This window comes from Hypanus sabinus, chromosome 16 (genome assembly GCF_030144855.1).
Source record: "Hypanus sabinus isolate sHypSab1 chromosome 16, sHypSab1.hap1, whole genome shotgun sequence".
Lineage (NCBI taxonomy): Eukaryota > Metazoa > Chordata > Chondrichthyes > Myliobatiformes > Dasyatidae > Hypanus > Hypanus sabinus.
Window position 1 is genome coordinate 62,874,703 of NC_082721.1, and position 23,593 is coordinate 62,898,295.

The 23,593-nt window shown below is 45.2% G+C and overlaps 1 protein-coding gene and 1 long non-coding RNA gene across 8 annotated transcripts in view; one reads left to right on the top strand and one right to left on the bottom strand.

Annotated features, from left to right (window-relative positions):
- Positions 1-23,593, top strand: part of LOC132406370 (uncharacterized) — a 147,363-nt gene that overhangs the window by 50,206 nt on the left and 73,564 nt on the right. The window contains exons 2-3 of the long non-coding RNA XR_009516147.1: positions 6,052-6,228; positions 13,315-13,574. This is a non-coding gene — a long non-coding RNA (uncharacterized LOC132406370). The remainder of the gene's footprint in view (positions 1-6,051; positions 6,229-13,314; positions 13,575-23,593) is intronic.
- smarca4a (SWI/SNF related, matrix associated, actin dependent regulator of chromatin, subfamily a, member 4a) overlaps positions 1-23,593 on the bottom strand; it is a 216,958-nt gene that overhangs the window by 36,688 nt on the left and 156,677 nt on the right. For all 7 annotated transcript variants that reach the window (XM_059991941.1, XM_059991940.1, XM_059991937.1 and 4 more), the window contains 3 exons: positions 21,576-21,742; positions 12,284-12,447; positions 6,028-6,255 (listed from right to left, as the gene is read on the bottom strand). In XM_059991941.1, the coding sequence (XP_059847924.1) occupies positions 6,028-6,255; positions 12,284-12,447; positions 21,576-21,742 (559 nt within the window). The remainder of the gene's footprint in view (positions 1-6,027; positions 6,256-12,283; positions 12,448-21,575; positions 21,743-23,593) is intronic.

Genomic DNA, 23,593 nt, shown 5'->3' on the forward strand with positions numbered 1-23,593 from the left:
TGACGGAGGTGGGACAGATGCTCCTGATGACTGCTGCTGGCTATGAGGATGTCGTCCAAATAGATGAATGCGAAGTCCAGGTCGCGTCCCACCGCGTCCATTAACTGCTGGAACGTCTGTGCGGCATTCTTCAGACCGAACGGCATGTGGAAGAACTCAAAAAGGCCGAACGGGGTGATGAGGGCCGTTTTGGGGACGTCATCCGGATGCATCGGGATTTGATGGTATCCTCGGACGAGGTCTACCTTGGAGAAGATCCGTGCGCCGTGCAGGTTTGCTGCAAAGTCCTGAATGTGCAGCACAGGGTAGCGGTCCGGTGTGGTAGCCTTGTTCAGCCTGCGGTAGTCACCGCACGGTCTCCAGCCCCCTGTCACTTTGGGCACCATGTGCAGGGGGGAGGCCCATGGGCTGTCGGACCGCCGGATGATCCCCAATTCCTCCATCCTCTTGAACTTCTCCTTTGCCAGTCGGAGCTTGTCCGGGGGAAGCCGCCGAGCACGGGCGTGGAGGGGTGGTCCCTGGGTCGGGATGTGGTGCTGTACGCCGTGTCGGGACATGGCTGCCATGAACTGCGGTGCCAGAACCGATGGGAAATCCGCCAGGACCCTGGTGAACTCATTGTCGGATAGCGTGATGGAGCCGAGGTGAGGGGCTGGCAACTGGGCTGCACCCAGGGAGAACGTCTGAAAGGTCTCGGCGTGGACCAGTCTCTTCCTGGGCAGGTCGACCAGTAGGCTGTGAGACCACAAAAAATCCGCACCCAGAAGCGGTTGGGCTACGGCGGCCAGTGTGAAGTCCCACATGAGCTGGCTGGAGCCGAACTGTAGCTGCACCGTATGGGTGCCGTAGGTCCTTACCATGCTGCCGTTCACAGCCCTCCGGGAGGGACCCGGTGCCCTGTTGCGGGTGTCGTAACTCGTCGGAGGTAAGACACTGATCTCGGCACCGGTGTCGACCCAAAAACGGCGTCCCGACTGCTTGTCCCACACATACAGGAGGCTATCCCGATGGCCAGCCGCCGTAGCCATCAGCGGCGGCTGGCCCTGGCGTTTCCTGGGAACTTGCAGGGCGGGCGACAATGGCGGGCTTCTGCGCCCCACTGCTGGTGGTAGAAACACCATTGTTCGTTGGGCTCCCTATCCCTGCCTCTGGGGTTAGCGGGCTCTGCGGCCGGGCCTGGTCTGGTTTGCTGCTGGGAGCTTGGCCTGGTGATCTGTGCAATGGACGCCCCACTCACCTTCTTGGCGTTCCAAAGCAAGTCCGCCCGGGCTGCCACCTTCCGGGGGTCGCTGAAATCCGCGTCGGACAGCAGCAGGCGTATGTCCTCGGGCAGCTGCTCTAGGAATGCCTGCTCAAACATGAGGCAGGGTGTGTGTCCATTGGCCAGAGACAATACCTCATTCATTAAAGCCGATGGAGGTCTGTCTCCCAAGCCATCCAGGTGCGGTAAACGGGCCATGCCGTGAGAGTCCGAAAGTCCTTAGGAGCAGGGCTTTGAATTTTGTGTACTTGCCGTCCGCTGGGGGAGACTGTATGAACTCCGCAACCTGGGCCGTTGTGTCTGGGTCGAGGGAGCTCACCATGTAGTAGTAACGTGTGTCCTCTGAGGTTATCTGCCGAACGTGGAATTGGGCTTCTGCTTACTGGAACCATAGGTGAGGTCGTAGCGTCCAGAAGCTTGGCAGTTTGAATGAAACCGCATGAACAGATGCGGTGTCGGTCATCTCCAGTCCAAAAATCATTTGGACCGTCGGGGTCACCAACTGTAGCGGTGTGCTACACGCAGCGTTAAAATAACGACACGGAGTCGGTAAACTGCAGTCAAAGATAATTTTATCCGAACTTCACAGCCTTGCTTTAAAGCCTCCCTCATCCCGCCCTCCTCGGGCGCGGATGCTCCATGAGACATGTACTCACAAACCTCCGCAGGCTTTTCTCCCTTTGTTGCGGACCTGGCCTTTGTGCCTGCACGCTGGCTAATTGTGAGCCTGTTCGAGTGTGCTAGGAAGTGGGTCGCCACAATACTACCATTTAACATGTTGAGAAAAAGATAAAGTGGTTTTTACATCCAATATTCCAGCAAGTCCGCAAGTCTGGCACTAAAGTCCCAAGGCTGTGGGATTATTGGAGCTTTCCGCACTGGGATCATTGCTTAGATGGAACGCCAGATATCAGAATGGGAATGGCGATTATAATTAAAATGGTTGGCTACTGGGAAATCTTGCTTGTTGCAGACAGAGCTGAGGCACTCAACAAAGATGTCCCCAGGTCTCAGTGATGTAGAGGAGCCCTCACCAGGAGCACTGAATAGCAATGTAGGGGAGGCTGTACCGGGAGCACGAGATACAGATGACCCTGACAGACTCACAGGTTAAGTGTTGCCTCACCTTAAATGGTGGTGAGCAAGGGAAGAGGTGAATGGCCACTTCTTCCGCTTGCAGGGATGAGTGCCTGGAGGGAGGTGGGTGGGGAGGGACGAATGGATAAGGTATTCACAGAGAGAGCTATCTCTGCAGAAAGCAGAGAGTGGAGGGGGCAGGTAAAGATCTGTTTGGTGGCAGGATCCTGTTGGCTTCTTCCCCTTCCTTTCCAGGCCTGATGAAGGGTTTCAGCAAGAAATGTTGTTTCTTTATTCCTGTCCACAAATGCTGCCTGACCTGGTGAGTTCCTCCACCATTTTGAGTGTGTTACTATTTAACAGTGCCACTGCAGTAGCAAACACGAGGAAATCTGCAGATGCTGGAAATTCAAACAACACACACAAAATTATAGGAGAAGATAGGAGGGGATGGGGTGAAGCTAAGAGCTGAAAAGGTGATTGGCAAAAGGGATATAGAGCTGGAGAAGGAAAGGACCATGGGACAGGAAGCCTAGGGAGAAAGAATGGGGGAGGGAAGCACCAGAGGGAGATGGAGACAGGCAAAGAGTGATGGGCAGAGAGAGAGAGAAAAAAAGGGTGGTGGAATAAATAAATCAATCAGGGATGGGGTAAGACCCACCCCTCCTCCCCTTCTTACCCCATCCTTGATTGATTTATTTATTCCCCCCTTTCTCTCTCTCTCTCTGTGCCTGTTCTCCATCACCCTCTGGAGCTCCCCTCCCCTGTTTTTCTCCCTTGGCCTCCCGTCCCATGGTCCTTTCCCTTCTCCAGCTCTGCATCCCTTTTGCCATTCACTTTTCCAGCTCTTGGCTTCACCCCACCCCCTCCTGTCTTCTCCTATCATTTCGCATTTCCCCCTCCCCCCACTACTTTCAAATCTCTTACTATCTTTTATTTCAGTTAGTCCTGACTAAGGGTCTCGGCCCAAAACGTCGACAGTGCTTCTCCTTACAGATGCTGCCTGGCCCTCTGCATTCCACCAGCATTTTCTGAGTGTTGCCACTACAGTAGCAATTGGTTTAAAAACTAACATCAGTAACACTTCAAATTGCTCTTGAGAGTGGTCCTCCAGGTCAGTAACACGTTGTCCATACCATCATACTCCCTGCTATTTAGCCTTGTGAAAACCAAGTTCCCTTTGGAAAGTTACTTCAAAGCCTCTTCCAACACATTCTCCAAAAGTGCATTCCAGATCACAACAAGTACCTGCTTAGAAACATCTCCATCTCACCCTCTGTAGTGCGACTACGGGAAGGTTGGCAGGCGTGGGACGTGTAGAATCCTCACAGCTCCCCCAACTTGGATCCAAAAATAACTGTAAAATTGGCAATAAATATGTCCCTCTCTGTGACAGCAGGCTCCCGGGTCTTTCAGCTGGTGCTTGTAAAACATCTCTTGGCAAAATATCACACTAACAGCCAGTGCTAACATTATTCCTGCTCTTTGATGTGACTTGGTTTAAAGGCATTTTGTCAAAGATGCACAAAGGAGAAGTCCTCTGTCACAGTCCGATGATGAGATGAAGTATATACACAGGTCAGACTACAAACTAGTCTACTTACAGCATGTCCTTCCAATAGTCTTTTCTGTGCTTTAAAGTTTCTATGTTGCTCTTAAACACTGTGCTATAATATTTTGCCACTAGAGTACATCATTAAGTCAATAGCAGCCTGAATGATTAGTTCAGACAAGGTGGATGAACCATACAAAGTGCTGGAGGAACTCAGCAGGTCAGGCAGCATCTATGGAGAGGAATAAACACGCAATGTTTCAAGGCCAAGTAGCATAGCGATTAGCGTGATGCTATTACAGGTTGGAGCGTTGGAGTTTGGAGCCGTCTATGAGGAGTTCGTGCGTTCTCTGGGTGCTGTAGTTTACTCCAACAATGTATTGGTTAATAGGTCATTGTAAATTATCCTGTGATGAGGTTAGGTTAAATAGATGGGTGGCTGGGTGACAGGGCTCATCAGGCTGGAAGGGCTTGTTCTGTGCCACATCTTTAAATAAATAAATAAGCAGATTCATAAATAAACCAGGACCTGATGAAGGGTCTCAGCCTGAAACCCTCACTTTTTATTCCCTCCTTTGGTGCTGCCTGATTTACTGAGTTCCTCCTGCATTTTGAGTGTGTTGCCTTCGAACCCACGTCACCCACTCCCAGCTCCTCCTGGACTGCGCTGGTGTGCCCTTGAGCACGGGAGCAGATTGCAAGGCCCTGCACTAATCACTCGCACACCGTACCGTGCACTCACACCATTTTATAGATTATCTGCATGAAGATCTGAGCGATGTACAGAAAATTCACGTGTCATATGGAGTACTCCCTCCAAGAGGGCCGCAACTTTGTCGTGGTTTGGAGGCTTCAGTGACCCGGAGAGCTAAGCTAGCTTTGGCTCTTGGTGGGGTCACTCACACCAAACAGGTCAAAGGGTAGGAGCAGAACTAAGAGTGGTCCACTGGTCTTCCAGCTTTGGGGCTTCAGTTCAGGGCTAACAATCCTGACTGGTAATACAAAACAGCTACGGAAACAGCAATGAAGACGCCTTCTTCATCTGTGGGCAGTGATATTCCTGCGACTTGCAGGACTGACAGTAGTGAAAACGGAGAGGAAACTACTGACATGACAAAGGAAGCCCTGAACACCGCCAGAGATAGAGGACCTTCAATACTGTCCTAAACGCCAGCAGCCTAATGGGCACTCCCCCATGGAATACTTACGCAACATATGGAGTATCGTGTGTTGTATGGAATATCGGCATACCTGCACAATATTCCCTCAGTGGCCACTATGACATATAGTAGCTAATAAAATGATCACAGCGCATTTCTGTTATATTCACACTTTTTACGAAATACTTACACACATTTCTCTGACATATATAACATTTGTCTGATACTCAGAACATCCTTATCAATAAGATTGGAATATTTGCATCCCACATTGTGTGTTATACTTTCACACTTAATACACTATGTCATACACTAAATGCATGTAATACTGTGAAATATGAAATAATTGCATTTTGCATGGAAGTTTTGCAATATATGATATCAATTTACATTTTTATAAAACAATTAATGATGCAAGATGTCTTAAACATCTTCACGGAGCTCAAACAAAGAACTGCTGCCAAGTCACATAAGGATGAGATGACCATGGATGTTTTAAAGAGGATTTTAAAAAGATGAGATGAGGTTTAGGAAGGTCATTGCAGAAGCCAGGCAGCTGTAGAAACGGCTGCCAATGGTAATAATGATTAAATGAAGCAAAAAGAGACTGAAATCAGAGGAATGTAGACATCTTCAGATCTGCGAGGGAAGTTCAGCAAAGGCAGCGATTCGAACACAAAGGTGAAAGGTTGAGGTCAGCAAGCGCAGGGGTGATGGAGAACTGTATTTGTTAGGACTTAGGACACGGGCAACAAGTGTACAGACAATAGAGAGAGGAAAGCTAGCCAGGAAATGTTTAGATTTTCATTGGAATATTTGGCACATTGTTTGAAATATTGCCAAAAACATGAAACATCTGCATGAAATGTACCGTATTTGAACTTTGTAGGGTGAGTTCACATTGCACAGGAAGTTTGCACTCTCATCTATGTTTAAAGGCAGATCCGTCAGCTACTCAGGTTACACACAGTACTCACTTCATCCTGCTCCTCATGTTCCAGAATGGCCTGGAGGAAGGCTCGCCTCTCATGGCTCGACGACTTCTGATCGAACATGCCAGCCTGGATGACCTTCTGGTCGACGTTGAGCTTGTACTTGGCTGCTGCAAGGATCTTCTCCTCCACGCTGTTCACAGTGCAGAGTCGCAGCACGCGCACTTCATTCTGCTGCCCGATTCGGTGAGCACGGTCCTGAGCCTGTAAATCCTGAAACGAATTCAAGTCACGACCAGGTTAGAGTGGCAGGATTTCCCTCTGCTTTCCGCTTCTGTGGAATGTTAAAGCTTGCAGCAAGAGAGGCGAACTTCTGCTTGCCCAAGATAGGACACACAAACATCCTGGTGGCATGTGGCATATAGTGCCACCTCAGTTCCTTAAAGCCCATCCATAATAAAAAGATACATGATAATCTTTTCTGCCAAATGAAGCCAGGAAGGAATTGAGCTGTAAGGTGTTTTCATAGTCCATAATCAGGAGTGGATGTTTGCTCAGTGCAAAGCGCAACACTATTACAATGTCAGTGATCTGGGTTCACTTCCACCACTGTCTGTACGGAGTTAGTATGCTCTCCCCATGGCTGTGTGGGTTTCCTCTGGGTGCTCCAGCTCCCCCCACATTCAACGGGTTAGCGAGTTATGGGCGTGCTACGTAGGCACTGAAAGCACAGCAACGGTTGCAGGCTGCCTCTCTGGTTTGATTTGACGCAAACAATGCAGTTTGCTGTTTGCTTTGATGTACATCGGACACATAAAGCTAATCTGTTTTATCTTAAAGAGGGTGTATGAGAATTAACAGGGACAAGCAATTTACTGCAGGGAAAGTTTATCAGCTGTTGACGGACAACTAGTATTTATCAGCAGTTAATGAACAACTAGCAACAGGCAGATCAGTTATGTTAATTACTTCCACCTGTTTACAGAAAGGGTCATTAAGCCATAAACAGATAGTGCAGTGTGGGAGGGAGGCCAGTGGAGAACTTCCTGTTAGTATTAATGAATACTGGGCCCCTGAACCTCCCTCTGCAATTGGATCCTCGACTTCCTAACCAGAAGACCACAATCTGTGCGAATTGGTGATAACATATCCTCCTCGCTGACGATCCACACTGGGGCACCTCAGGGGAGTGTGCTTAGCCCACTGCTCTACTCTCTCTATACCCATGACTGTGTGGCTCGGCATAGCTCAAATACCATCTACAAATTTGCTGACAATACAACTATTGTTGGTAGAATCTCAGGTGGTGATGAGAGGGCGTTCCGGAGTGAGATATGCCAACTAGTGGAATGGTGCCGTAGCAACAACGAAAAAGCTGATTGTGAACTTCAGGAAGGGTAAGACGAAGTAATGCATACCTATCCTCATAGGGGGATCAGAAGTGGAGAGAGTGAGCAGCTTCAGGTTCCTGGGTGTCAAGATCTCTGAGGATCTAACCTGGTCCCAACATATCGATGTAGTTATAAAGAAGGAAAGACAGCGGCTATACTTTATTAGGGGTTTGAAGAGATTTGGCATGTTAACAAATACACTCAAAAACTTCAATAGTTGTACTGTGGAGAGCATTCTGACAGGCTGCATCACTGTCTGGTATGAAGGGGCTACTGCACAGGACCAAAAGAAGCTGCAGAAGTTTGCAAATCTAGTCAGCTCCAACTTGGGCACCAGCCTACAAAGTACCCAGGACATCTTTAGGGAGCGGTGTCTCAGAAAGGCAGTGTCCATTATTAAGGACCTCCAGCACCCAGGACATGCCCTTTTCTCACTGTTATCATCAGGGAGGAGGTACAGAAGCCTGAAGGTACACACTCAGCAATTCAGGAACAGCTTCTTCCCCTCTGTCATCTGATTCCTAAATGGACATTGAACCTTTGAACACTACCTCACTTTTTTTAATATACAGTATTTCTGTTTTTGCACATTAAAAAAATCTATTTAATATATGTAATTGATTTACTTGTTTATTTATTATGATTTATTTTATTTATTATTATTTTTTCTCTCTCTCTGCTAGATTATGTATTGCATTGAACTGCTGCTGCTAAATTAACAAATTTCACGTCACATGTCGATGATAATAAACTTGATTCTGAACGGATCCTGGGGAAGAGAGAGATACTGAGAGTTTACGTACTCCCTATGAGTTGTAATCTTGGACCTCCTCCACTGCTGCTGCTACAGAGGGAACAGGTCGGACCATAATCCCCTGCACCAACAATGTTCCAAGCTGCAGGAAGACATGCTAAGGGACGCACTGAAGGACCCCAGTGTGAAGGACCCCAGTGTGGGCTTCTTCTCCTACTGTACTGAGGGGCCGAGTCAGGTGGGGAAGCCCCTCAAACAACAAATGAGTGGATCACATCAGGGACCCATGAGTGGCAATGGTGTTAGGTAAAAAATGAGTGTATTAACTAAAAGAGTTTTGCACTGTGTTTATTCTTTGGGATTTTTATTATGAGTAAGATTTAATTTTCAAATAAAAAGCAGGGATAAAGGCACTTGCTGTGGTTATCATCTAGAATCACGAATATACCTGAGGGTTCAAAGACTACCTTCACCTGTCCAGACTGAGAGGCCTTAGGTCCAAAGTGTTCACTGTCCCTGAAGTATCTCTGATTTCTTCAAGCATTTTGTTTCAGGCACTAGATAGTCTGCCCTGCTGAAGGGTCTTGGTCTGAAACCGTGACTGTACTTTTTTCCATGGACATGCTGCCTGGCCAGCTGAGTTCTTCCAACATGTTGTGTGCGTGGCTCATCTTGGTGGTTTTCAATGACAGAGTTAATTCTTGCTCTAACTACTCTCGTTCTGCTTTATCCAACCTCCCTCCTCAAATAATCTTCCAAACTTATCATATCCTACCCATCATCCCATTCCCATCATCTCCTGTCCCTTCCCTTCATGCAACAATTTCAAAAACTGAGCATCTTTAAAGGTCTCCAAGTCTTGGTCCTCTGAACCCCCTCCAGCCTGGCTTCTTAATTAACAGCCCACACTTTCTCCGTGATCTTCAGCAATGCCTTTAAAGCACTACCTCCATAACCCTGCTTAGTCAAAGTCTCCTCTAGGCTTCCTGACTATGAGTGTGTGAGGGGCTTCTTTTGCCGCTGTTGTTGTGCTGTTCTGCCAAGCCTGGCGGGCATGCTCTGCGGGCGACACTTGCGGGCTGCCCCCAGCACTTTCCTAGGTTGTGATGGTTGTCAATGCAAACAACACATTTCACAGTACGTTTCAATGTATACGTGATAAATGCACCCGAATCTGAAGCCGAATTTACCTCCCATCTGTGTGCATACAGCAGTAATGTGGTGTAACGAGGGGTTCAAGTTTCCTTTGAGCCATTGCTCCCTGCTGTTAAGGGACCACTCCACAATCACTCACTCACGGGAGGGAAGTCTAACCTTTGCCCCTTGGATGTCTATAACCCCACCAGCCACTGATAAAAGAAGAATGTTTCAATTACCCACTTTATTAGGTACACCTGCTCAATAATGCAAATATCTAATCAGCCAATCATATGGCAGTAATGCAATGCATAAAAGCATGCAGACATGGTCAAGAGGCTCTGTTGTTGTCCAGAAAACATTAGAATGGCAAAGAAATGTGGTCTAAGTGACTTTGACCGTGGACCGATTGTTGGTGCCAGAAGGGATGATTTGAATATTTTGATCTCCTGGGATTTTCATGCACAACTGTCCCTAGAGTTTACAGAGAATGATGCAAAACTGAAAGAAAAAATATAGTGAGCAGCAGCTCTGTGGGCAAAAACACCTTGTAAATGAGAGTGTCAGAGGAGAATGGCCAGACTGGTTCAATCCCACAGGGAGGTGACAGTAACTCAAATAACCACGCGTTACAACAGTGGTGTGCAGAAGAGCATCTCTGAATGCACAACACATTGAACCTCGAAGTGGATGAGCTACAGCAGCAGAAAGGCCACACCAAATTCCACTCCTATGGCCACTTTATCAGGTACAGGAGCTACCTAATAAAGCGGCTACTGAGCGTAGAGGTCCACCTTATTGTTCCGTCACTAAGGGAATGGGCTGGTTAATTCCTGCAGTCTGTAATTATAGAATCTGACAGCTGTGGAAGTGTTGCTGTGAAACACTCCGAGAACAATCACTTCCAACTGCAGACCCGTCACCTGTGGAGTCTTGGTTTCACCATCACACTTGAACTGAAAAAAAATCGTGGTAGGTAGGGAATGCAATTTTTTTCTGATGCCCTTGGAAAGAAGTTGATTGGATTAAATGGTGCAGTGAGAAGGTTGCTGACTACCCAGTCTTGTGTCCACCCTGCCCCAACATATCAACTGAACACTCGGGTGACTGCTCATCGCTCTATTACTGAGCTTTCTCAGTTAACTCCACACCTTGCCTAAGCTATGTATTTACTCCCTCACACCTCTTTCTTGCTAACTACATGGTATGGTAGCATACTGGCTTGTCCTATGTCTTTGTCCCCAAGGTCGCAACATCCAATACTTGAAGGCATGCATTTAAGGTGAGAAGAGACAGTATGTGGGGGTGAAGAGTTTTTACACAGAGAGTGGCAGGTGTGTGGAATGTGCTGCCATGGGTTGTTCCGAACTATGTCAACCTATTCCAAAATCAGTCTAATCCTTCTTTTCTATCCAGCCCATAGCCTCTGTTTTTATCCACGTGCCAACCTAAGAGTGTCTTACAAGTCCCTAATGTATCACCCCCTGGCAGTACCTTCCACGTAAAAAAGCCTTCCCCTGACTTCTCCCCTAAACTCTCCTCCACTCATCTTAAACAATCTCATCTGCTATTGGCCACTGCCACCCTGGTTAGAAGATCAAGTTTATTGTCATCTGACTGTACATATATAAAACCAAACAAAATAACATTTCTCCCAACCACGGTGGACCCACAATACATACAGAACATGAAACAAAATATTACGACAAATAAGTTAATAAAATATGATTCAAAACTGCTTTGCAGCACAGGTAAATAGTAAACAGCTCGTGGGCCTAGTGAAGAGGCCAAGGCCGTGGCAGGGTATTCATTAGTCTCACAGCCTGAGGGAAGAAGCTATTACCCAGTCTGGCAGTCCTAGGCCTAACGATTCTGTACCTCCTTCCTAATGGTAGTGGGTCAAAGAGATTGTGGAATGAGTGGTAGAGGAACCTCAACAAAGCTTGGGCCCTTCATCTAGAACGCCCCCAGTAAATGTCACAAATAGCATGGAGGGACACCCTGGTGCCTTTAAGTGGTTCTTACTATCCTCTTGTCGTCCGATGCCTTGTGGTGTGGTAGCTACATAAAGAGGCAGCCAGACAGGACACTCTCGATGGTGCTCATGCAGAAAGTTGTTAGAGACACCACTGCGTTTTCTTGAATAATGAGGAGGCATTGAGGGTCCAAGTTAAATTATCTGTTAAGAGCACACCAAGGAACATTGGTTCTCTTCATTCTCTCCATGGCAGAGTCATGGATGTACAATGAAGAGTGGTCGACCTGCCCCTTCTTGAAGTCCACAATCACCTCTTTTGTCTTGGCCACATTGAGACTCAGGTTGTTGTTCTTGCACTGTCTGACAAGCCCCTTGGCCTCCTCTCTAATGCCGACTCATTATTGTTGCCGATGAGGCCAACCACCATTGTATCATTAGCGAACCTGATGATATGGTTTGCGCTGAACCTGGCAATGCAGTCGTGAGTCAGTAGCATAAACAGCAGTGGGCTGAGCATACAGCCAGGGGGTGGGGGGGTGGGGCTGCACTAGTGGTGGAGCTTGAGTTGTTGATTCCAACTCGGACTGACTGGCGTCTTTCCACCAAAAGTCCAAGATTCCATTGCAGAGAGGAGCGTTGAGTCCCAACGAGAAGAGTTTCCCCACCGACCTCTGAGGGACGATTGCATTAAGTGCCGAGCTGAAGTCAATGAACAACAGCATAGTGTATGGGGCACCATTTTCTAGGTGGGACAGGGATTTAAAATTGGCAGAAGATATTGGCTCTTTATCCAGGACAGATACGAATGAGGAATTTAAGAGGCTCTCAGATAGGCATGTGAACATGCAGAGTAAGGAGGGATATGGACAATGTTCAAGCAGAAGGAAATGAGGTGTCATTAGTTTAACAGGTCAAAGGGCACGTTCCTGCACTCTACAACTGAATGGGTTCCTCATGCTCTAGATTGGCCCCCTTTGGGTTTTGATAGCCAGCTCTCTCCACAGAGGGAAGGGGCACACAACAGATTCCTGCACAACTCACCTGGTGTGGGTTCCAATCACTGTCAAAGATGACCACGGTGTCTGCAGCCTGAAGATTCAAACCCAGGCCTCCAGCCCGAGTGCTGAGTAGAAAGATGAAGTAATGAGAGTTGGGCTCATTGAACGTCTTCAGAAGCATGCCGCGGTCCTCAGACTTGGTGGTCCCTGGAATAGGAAGAACAGCTGGTTAGGCAGTGCATGCGGGGGGGGGGGTGGGGGCACTAGATGACTGAATCCTACCCTGCACCATCTTGTACAGTTCAAAGCTCAAAGTAAATCTATTATCAAATTATGTGTGTGTCATTATATACTATGGAGGTTCATTTTCTTGCAGGCATTTACAGTAGAACAAAGAAATACAAAAGAATCAATGAAAAACTACGCACAAGCACTTACAGACAACCAGTGTTCAAAAGAAAACACTTTGTGCAAATAATAAATAAATACTGAAAATACGAGTTGTACAGTCCTTGAAAGTGAGCCTTTTGTTGTGGAATCAGTTCGGTGTTGAGGTGACTGAAGTTACCCATTGAGCCTAGTGGTTGATGGGCAATAATTGTGACTGAACCCAACTTACAGGGCCACAGTGGAGCCTCATGGCTAAATTTGCCTCTGGAACTTCATGGTAAAGCCCCAGACTGACCCAGTGAGGTGACTTACGTATGTTACCAAAGAACAAGAACTGGAGGAAATCAGTGGGTCAGGCAGTGCTATGCAGGCAGAGGGATAATTGACATTTCAGGTCAAGACATACCAGGATCTTCACCCAAACTGTAGACCATCCATCTGCCTCCATAGACGCTGAGCTCCTGCACCAGCTTTTTTTAAAGCTCCAGATTCTAGTATCTGCAGTCATCAGGTTATGTTACCTAACTAGATTCAGAATATGTAAGTTCAAACCCCACCTTGACAGGTTGAGAGTTTGAATCCTGTATGAATACAAATGAGCTTAAAAGTGACTGTGGTAGAAATCCCACCTGTCCACCCTTGCCCAGCCCAGACCTACAGTGTAGATTATTTTTGAGTTTCTAGGGGAAGCCATGGAGAGCATCGTAACCAGCTGCGCCAACGTGTGGCATGGAGGTTCCAATGCACAGGATCACGAAGGGCTGCAAAGGGTTCCAGTTCCATCACAATCCTCCCACCATTGAGGATATCTTCAAAAGCTGGCATCCATCGCCAAGGAACCTCACCGTCTGAGATGTCCATTCTTCACATTACTACCATCAAGGAGGAGCTACAGCAGGCCGAAGACAACATTTTAGGAGCAGTTTCATCCTCTCCACTATCAGGTATCTGAATGGTTAATTCTGCACTATTTATTGATTGATTGATTTTTTATGTCTTGTACTGTACATGAACAAATTTCACAATATATGTCCATAAGACAATGAAACACAGGAGCAGAAGTAGGCTGCTTGCCTCATCGAGTCTGCTCTGCCATTCCATCACGATTGATTTATTAACCCTCTCTGCCCCGTTCTTCTGTCTTTTCCCCGTAACACTTGACACCCTGACTGATCAAGAACCTATTTAACCTCCACGTTAAATATATCTAATGACTAGGCCTCCACAGCCATCCATGGCAATGAACTCCACAGATTCTGACTAAAGAACTTCCTTCTTGCCTCTGTTCTGAGGCTGTGCCCTCTGGGCCTAGTCTCACCCACTAAAGGAAACATCCTCTCCACATCCATTCAATCTAGGCCTTTTGAAATTCAACAGGCTTCGATATTTGATAGGTACCCCCACATTCTCCTAAACTCCAACAAGTACAGGTCCAGAGCCATCAACGCACTTTTCATTACTGGAATTATTCTTGCAAACCTCCTCTGGACTCTCTCCAATCCCAGCATATCTTTTCTGAGAAAAAGGACCCAAAACTGCTTACAATATCCATTTTGGTCTGACCAATTCCCTGTTTAGAAAGTAGTCTAGGCTTTTGTTCCTTCTACTAAAGTGCATGATCACACACTTCCATGCAACATATTCCCTCTGCCACTTATTTGGCCATTCTCCAATCTGTCCAGGTCCTTCTACAGACTCCTCGCTTAATGCGATCATTGCTTTCTAAGGGTTCCTTTACCTCAAGCACCCTAATCAAATTCTTTTCATTACACAATAACTGATCCAGAATTGCCTGTCCCCGCTGGGCTCAACAACAAGCTGTTCTAAAGAGTTATCTCGTAGGCATTGTACAAATTCCCTCTCTTATTGAAATCCCCCATGACTATCGTTACATTGTCCTTATTACATGTCTATTCTTTTTCCCATTAAAATTGATATCCCACATCCGGCTACTGTTTGGGAGCCTGTATATAACTCCCATCAGGGTCTATTTACCCTTACAGTTTTTTAACTCTACCCATAAGAAATCCACATCTTCTGATCCTATGTCACCTCCTTCTGAGGATTTGATTTCATTTTTTACCAAATGAAGCCACACTCTCTGCCTACCAGCCTGTCCTTTCAATACCATTGAACCATAGAACATTATAGCACAGTACAGGCCCTTCAGCCCTCTATGTTGTGCCGACCCATATAATCCTTAAAAAAAGTACTAAACCCATACTACCCCATAACCCTCTATTTTTCTTTCATCCATGTGCCTGTCCAAGAGGCTCTTAAATACCCCTAATGTTTTAGCCTCCACCACCAACCCTGGCAAGTCATTCCAGGCACTCACAATCCTCTGTGTAAAAAACTTACCCCTTATGTCTCTCCTAAACTTCCCTCCCTTAATTTTGTACATATGCCCTCTGGTGTTTGCTATTGGTGCCCTGGGAAACAGGTACTGACTATCCACCCTATCTATGCCTCTCATAATCTTGTAGACCTCTATCAAGTCCTCTCTCATTCTTCTACACTCTAAAGAGAAAAGACCCAGCTCTGCTAACCTTGCTTCATATGACTTGTTCTCCAAACCAGGCAACACCCTGGTAAATCTCCTCTGCACCCTCTCCATAGCTTCCACATCCTTCCTATAATGAGGTGACCAGAATTGAACATGATACTCTAGGTGCAGTCTCACCAGAGATTTGTCGAGTTGCAATATGACCTCTCTACTCTTGAACTCAATCCCCCTGTTAATGAAGCCTAGCATCCCATAGGCCTTCTTAACTACCCTATCAACTTGTGCAGTGACCTTGAGGGATGTATGGATTTGAACACCAAGGTCCCATTGTTCATCCACAGTCTTAAGTAACTGACCATTAATCCTGTACTCAGTCTTCTGGTTTGTCCTTCCAAAATGCATCACCCCACACTTATCCGGATTGAACTCCATCTGCCATTTTTCTGCCTAATTCTGCAGCCTGTCTATATCATCTTGTAACCTTCGACAACCTGCAGCTCCATCCACAACTCCTCCAATCTTCATGTCATCTGCAAACTTACTCACCCATCCTTCCGCCTCTACATCCAGGTCATTTATAAAAATCACAAATAGCAGGGGTCCCAGGACAGATCCCTGTGGCACTCCACTAGTCACCGACCTCCAGGCAGAATATTTTCCTTCCACAACTATCCTCTGGTTTCTTCCTTTAAGCCAATTTTTTATCCAAACAGCCAAGGTTCCACTGATCCCATGCCTCATGACTTTCTGGATGAGTCTCTCGTGAGCGACCTTGTCAAATGCCTTGTTAATGCCCACATCCACTGCCCTACTCTCATCAAATTCTTTTGTTACCTCTTCAAAAAACTCAATCAGGCTCGTGAGGCATGATCTTCCCTTCACAAAGCCATGTTGACTATCCATGAGTAGACTGTACTTCTCCAAATGCTCGTAGATCCTATCCTTAAGAATCCTTTCCAGTTGTTTGCAGACCACCGACATAAGACTCACCGGTCTATAGTTCCCAGGTTTCTCCCTATTACCTTTTTTAAACAAGGGAACTACATTTGCCATTCTCCAGTCCTCCGGCACTTCCTCTGCAGCCAAAGAGGATTCAAAGATCATAGCTAATGCTCCAGCGATCTCTTCTCTCAATTCCCACAACAACCTCGGGTGTATCATATCCGGCCCTGGGAATTTATCAATCTTGATGCTTTTAAGAAGATCCAGCACTTCTTCTTCCTTAATCTCCACATTGTCCAGCACACAGGCCCGCTCTATTTTGACCTCACCCTGATCAAGATCCTTTTCACTTGTGAATACTGAAGCAAAGTATTCATTCAGGACCTCCCCAACCTCCTCCGCCTCCAGGCACATGTTGCCCTCTTTATCCTTTAGCAGTCCCACCTTCGTTCTCGTCATCCTCCTGTTCTTCACATACGCATAGAACGCCTTGGGGTTCTCCTTAATCCTACATGCCAAGGCCTTCTCATGCTCCCTTTGAGCTCTCAAATGTGTATCCTTCAACGTTAAGCTCCCAACTATGATCTCCTTTCAGCCACAACTCAGAGATGCCCACAACCACACACCTGCCAATTCTAACTGCCTTACAAGATCATCTATCTTAATCGATATACGTGCATTCAAATACAACACCTTCAGTCCTATACTCATTACCCTTTTTGATTCTTCCCCCCAAGATACACGTCAACTCATCCCATTGACTGCAACTTTGCCATGTTTCACCTGCCTGCTCTCACTACACATTGCATCAACTTGTATACCAACTGCCCCATCACTCTGGTTCCCATCCCCCAACCAATCTTATTTTAAATTCTCCCCCAGGAGCTCTAGCAAATCTGCTCACAAGGATATTGGACCACCTTGCGATTAGGTGTAACAGGTCCTTTTTGTACAGATCATACCTCCCCAGAAGAATCCAATAATCCAGAAATCTGAAACCCTGCCCCTGCACCACTTCCTCAGCCACTCATTCATCTACACTATGATACTATTCCTGCTCTGACTACCACTCGGTATTAGAACTAATTTTAATTTCGTTTCTCTTTCGGAACGAGCAGGGATGGGAAGTCCACCTAAAATTTGTCAACAAAGTTTCGATTTCAAAAATGATCTTGTGGTGGCGAGGTCCACAAAAGGCAGATGGCTCCACCTAGTGGTAGGTTAATTGTACGACAGGCCTAGAGGAAAACTATGTTCATACAGTTAGTTAGTTGCGTTTTAAAGGACCACCCATCCCCACATCAGTTCCTACATCATCCTCCAGCTGCCCAGCTGAATAACCTGCCTAGGGTGGTGAATCTCTGCAATTCATTACCACAAAAGGTGAACCCTTTTCTATTGCAGTTGTACAAGGCCTTAGTGAGACCGCACCTAGAATATTGTGTGCAGTTTTGGTCCCCTAATCTGAGGAAAGACATTCTTGCCATAGAGGGAGTACAGAGAAGGTTCACCAGATTGATTTCTGGGATGGCGGGACTTGCATATGAAGAAAGACTGGATCGACTAGGCTTATACTCACTAGAATTTAGAAGATTGAGGGGGGATCTTATTGAAATGTATAAAATTCTAAAGGGATCGGACAGGCTAGATGCAGGAAGATTGTTTCCGATGTTGGGGAAGTCCAGAACGAGGGGTCACAGTTTAAGGATAAAGGGGAAGCCTTTTAGGACCGAGATGAGGAAAAACTTCTTCACACAGAGAGTGGTGAATCTGTGGAATTCTCTGCCACAGGAAACAGTTGAGGCCGGTTCATTGGCTATATTTAAGAGGAAGTTAGATATGGCCCTTGTGGATCAGGGGGTATGGAGAGAAAGCAGGTACAGGTTTCTGAGTTGGATGATCAGTCATGATCATACTGAACGGCGGTGAGGCTTGAAGGGCCGAATGGCCTACTCCTGCACCTATTTTCTGTGTTTCTATGTTAACCCGTATCCTACAAGAAGTCCATGTATGACCTATGGAAGGCCGTTGTGAGAGTGGAAAGAAATTCCATGTGAAGCAAGAGACAATCAGATGCATGAGTCTTTGGCAAGGTTTGCCTGCCAATACTTCCTATAAAGTGAAACCTAATGGCAGTGAAGTTTCACTCCCCAATGAGCTTAAAGCCTTTTACTCTTTTATTATTCTTTTTATTATTATGCTTACCTCATTAGTCTTTGCAGTATTTATTTATTTTGCTGATTATAGTAAACATGTATTTCCACTGTACTGGTTATTATCAAATAACAAATTTGATAATAAACCTGATATTCTGATTCTGTAGTCCAGATCACTGGAAGTATCTAAAGAGGAAGTAGATAGAGAATTGAGAGCTGTGGAGATCTGGGTGGAGGAGGCAAAGGGTTGAATAAGATGGAATGTGATATGAGAGGACATTGGGCTCTTTACAGAGTCATTGGGATCCTGAAGGAATGCACGTGTAGTGGCACAAAGATCCTTGATGGGTAAGGAAAACCATGCTGTCACAGAGTGAGGGTATTCTATTGGTATGGTCCCACCCTACCTGTCCCTAGTGGGGCAAATATCCCCTCAGGATGCTAGTACCTCTATACATGATCCATTGTCCTCTCCGATCAGATTCCATCTAGTTCAGCCCTTAGCCTCTTCCAACTTTCACCCCCCAACTTCTCACATCATTCCCACTTCTTCTCCTCTCACCTGCATTCACTTATCACCCTTCCCCTTTCCCCATTTTATTCTGGCTTCTGCCACACTCCTTTCCAGTCTATTGAAAGGCTTCAGCCTGAAATCCTTTATTCCCTTCCATAGATGCTGCCTAACCTTCTGAGTTCCTCCAGCATTTTGTGTGTGTTGCTCCAGATTTCCAGCATTTGCAGAATCCTTTGTAAGGCTGCTTACCCAGCTCAGCATCACCCATGCATCATGTGATTGACCTCATCAGGCCACTGCTCCCATGAGGTGGGGGTGGGGGATCTGAGTGAATGGAATTCCACCCATCCCTGTTCCTGCATGTGTAGCCAGGAGCCAGGAATTTTTCAGCTTTTCTAGAGACTGTAGATACTGGAATGTGGAATAAGAAACAATCTGCTGGATGAAGTTAGAAACTTGAGCTGCATCTGTTGGGGGAGTATTGACATTTTGGATCAAAATCCCATAGCAGTTCAGCATCCAGCTCCCACAGATGTTGCTTGATACGCCACGTTCCTCCAACAGATTGTTCACTGCTCTTAACTTTTTCTAATTGAATTTTTGTAATAATATCATTTTGAAAAAATGATTTTCAGTTGTCTAATTTATGTATAATTTATACTATTGTCTATATCTATGTGCCTGTGATTCTGTTGCAAGTTCTTCATTATACCTGTACCTTACTGTACCCGTGCATGGCAATAACCTTGACTTCATGTTACTACCACCAGGGAAAAGGTACAAGGTACATACTTTCAATACTTTAGGAACTGCTTTCTCCCCCACTGCCATTAGATTTCTGAATGGTCCATAAACCGACTAACACTACCTCACCATTTGTCCTTTGCACTATTTACTTATTTTTATAACTTATATAGATGTTTTTAAGTTTTGCACTGTACTGCTGTCACAAAATAATACATTTCAGGAAATACACCTAGTTGCTAAGTATACCTCGGTTATTAGGTACACTTGCTCATTAATGCAAATATCTAATCAGCCAACCATGTGGCAGCAATTCACATGCAGACGTGGTCTAGAGGTTCAGTTGTTGTTCAGACCAAACATCAGAATGACTGTGAAATGATTGCTGGTGCCAGACAGGGTGGTTTGAGTATCTCCGAAACTGCTGATCTCCTGGGATTTTCATGCACGACAGTCTCTAGAATTTACAGATAATAGTGCAAGAAACAAAACAAAAATTTATTGAGCGCTAGTTCTGTGGGTGAAAACATCTTGTTAATGAGAGAAGTCAGAGGAGAACAGCGAGACAGAGGAGCATCCCTGAATGCACAACATGTCAAAATTTCAAGTGGACAGGCAGCAGAACACGGATGTCCACTCAGGTACAGGAGGAACCCAATAAAGTGGCCACTGAGTGTATGCTAGTGATAATAAATCTGATTCTCACTCTGGTTTTGACTTTACCACAAGAAACTCCCTCTGCTGTTCTTCTGAGAAAACAGAAAAGAAGAGATAAATATCGGCTCTATCCCTTAACATTCACCTCAGACCAGATAATCACCATGATCGCAAAAACTAAGTGGAGTTTATTGCCATCTACACAAGTATATGTATGCACAAGTGCACTGAAAATCTTAGAGCAACATCACAAGGACACAATGTTCACAAGCAAATAAATATAAATTAAACACATTTTTATAAGAAAGAACAATTAGAACATGACAAAAGTACAAGAGGTTCTGCAGATGATGATAATCTTGTGTAGAACAAAGAAGTACAGTTGAATCGATGAAAAACACAAAGACTAACAAACAACCAATGTGCTAAAGGAGACAAACTGTGCAAATATCAAAAAATGTCCAAATAACAAATAAGTAAATAATAATAGAGAACATGTGTCATACAGTCAGGCCAACATACTACTTTGAGGTTCATTTTCTTGCAGTATATGTTGACAGACACTGAGTGGCCACTTTACTAAATACAGGAGTGGGATCCGGTCTGGTCTTCTGCTGCTATAGCCTGTCCACTTCGAGGTTTGACATGTTGTACATTCAGAGATGCTCCATTGCACACCACTGTTGTAACATGTGGTTATTTCTGTCATCTTCCTGTCAACTTGAACCAGACTGGTTATTCTCCTCTAATCTCTCATTAACTTTGTGTTTTTGCCCACAGATCTGCCACTCACTGGATATTTTATTTTTGTTTTTCACATAATTCTCTGTAAACTCTAGAGACTGCTGTTTGTGAAAATCCCAGGAGATCAGCAGTTTCTGAGATACTCAAACCATCCCAACTGGCAACAAGAATCATTCCTTGGCCAAAGTCACTTAGATCACATTTCTTCCCCATTCTGATGTTTGGCCTGAATAACTGAACCTCTTGACAGTGTCTGCATGCTTTTACGCATTGAGTTGCTGCCACGATTGGCTGATTAGATATTTGCATAACAAACAGTTGAGCAGGTGTACTTATTAAAGTGGCCACTGTGTGTAAACTAAATTTATAATTAATATTAATATTAATTCATTTATAATTTATTTACTTATATAATAAATTATATTATAACTTATAAGTTTACTTTGGACTTTGTCAGTCAGGCTTGTTGATTTCGAACAACCCAGCTCATCCATGGGACAATTGTCCCAATGGAGAAAGTAATTCAGCTGTTTAATCAGCACCAAAACTGATCCTACCAGTAGTGTTCCTCTCCAATGGGGAGCAGCCACTTTAGAGGTTTGAGGAGTTTGGTGTGATCAGAGGCAGAAGGGTAGCTCAGTTTGGGATGGGAAGAGGTGAAAAACAAAAGCCCCGCACTCACCATCCAGCCGGAGGTACTTGAAGCTGCGGTATGCAAAGTAGTCTTCCATGATGGTCATCAGTGAGGTCATTTGGCAGAAGAGTAGTACCCTGTGGTTGGTTGCCCGCAACTTGGGGAGAATTCTGTCCAGCAGTTCAAACTTCCCTGAGGCTCGGTATAGATCGGCTCTGTCGGAGAAGAACGAGATCCCCACTCAATACCAGGCTGGTGATCATGTCGACCCAACTGTGGCTTCCCAACACAACATTACTTCCAAAAGCATTACTACACGCTCCTTAAATAAACACATAACATACTGAAAACACTCTACAGGTCAGGCAGCATCTATGAAATGTGTTATATTGGAATCCACACAGTATACAGAATAAGGCAGATGATCTCGTAGCGGAGTTAGAGATTGGCAGTTTGACATTGCGAACATCACTGAGATGTGGCTGAAAGAAGATTGTAGTTGAGAGCTTAACGTCCAAGGATACACATTGTATTGAAAGGACAGGCAAGTCCTTTTGATAAAAGAAGAAATCAAATCCTTAGAAAGAGATCATAAGATCGGAAGATGTACAATCCCTGTGGGTAGAGTTAAAAAAAGGGTAAAAAGGTGCCCAGGGGAGTTATATACAAGTCCCAACAGTAGCCAGATGCAGGAAATGAATTTTAGTGGGAAATGGTGAAGGCTTGTAATAAGGGCAATGTAACAATAGTGATAGGGGATTTTAATATGCAGGTAGATTGAGAAAAGCAGGTTGGGGCTGCATCCCAAAAGCGGGAATTTGTACAGTGCCTAAGAGATAGCTTTTTAGAGCAGCTTGTAGTTGAGCCCATTAGGGGAAAGTTATTTCCGAATTCACTGTTGTGTAATAAACCAGATTTGATTTGGGAGCTTGTAGTAAAGAAACCCTTGGAAGATAGTTATGAAGATAGAATTCACTCTGAACTTAGAGAGGGAGAAGATAAAGCTAGATATATCAGTATTACAGTGGAGTAAAGGGAGTTACAGAGGCATGAGAGAGGAGCTGGCTAAAGATGATTGGAAGGGAACACTAGCAGGGATGATGGAGGAACAATTCAGATTAAGAATTTGGGATCAATTCAGAAGGTGGAAGATAAGTACATCCCAAAGATCAATAAATATTCCAAAGGCAGATTGAAGCAACTGTGCTAACAAGTGAAATCAAAGACAGTATAAACGCAAAATGCAAAAACTAGTGAGACATTGGAGCACAGGGAAGCTTTTAAAAATCAACAGAAAGCAACTGAAAAAGGAGAGAGAAGATGAAATATGTAGGTAAGCTAGCCCAAAGATATCAAAGAAGATACCATAAGTTTTTTTTCAGATTTATAAGAGAATCAGATTTAATATCATCAGCATATGTTGGGAAACTTGTTAACTTAGTGGCAGCAGTATGAAGCAATACATGGTAACAGAGTAAAAAACCTGTGATTTACACTGTGTGTGTATATATATACTATATAGTTCAATAAATAGTGCAAAAAATAGGAAATAAAAAAGTAGTGAGGTAGTGTTCATGGATTGAATGTCCATGTGATGGCAGAGGGGAACAAGCTTTTCCTGAATTATTGAGTGTGTGCCTTCAGGCTTCTGTACCTCCTTCTTGATGGTAGCAATGAGAAAAGAGCATGTCCTGGGTGATAGGGGTTCTTAATGATGGATAGGCCTTTTTGAGGCACTGCTCCTTGAAGATGTCCAGTGCCCATAGCTGACTAATTTTACAACTCTGCAGCTTACTTCAATCCTGTGCAGTGGCACCCCCCCCCCCCCCATACCAGACGGTGATGCAGCAGTTAGAATACTCTGCACAGTACATCTGTAAAAATTTGTGTTTTTACTGACAAACCAAATCTCCTCAAACTCCAAATGAAATATAGCTACTGAGCTACTGTCTTGCCTTCTTTATAGGAGCATTGATATGTTGGGACTAGGTTAGGTCCTCAGAGATATTGACTCCCAGGGACTTGAAACTGCTCACTCTCTCCACTTCTGATCCCTCTATGAGGAC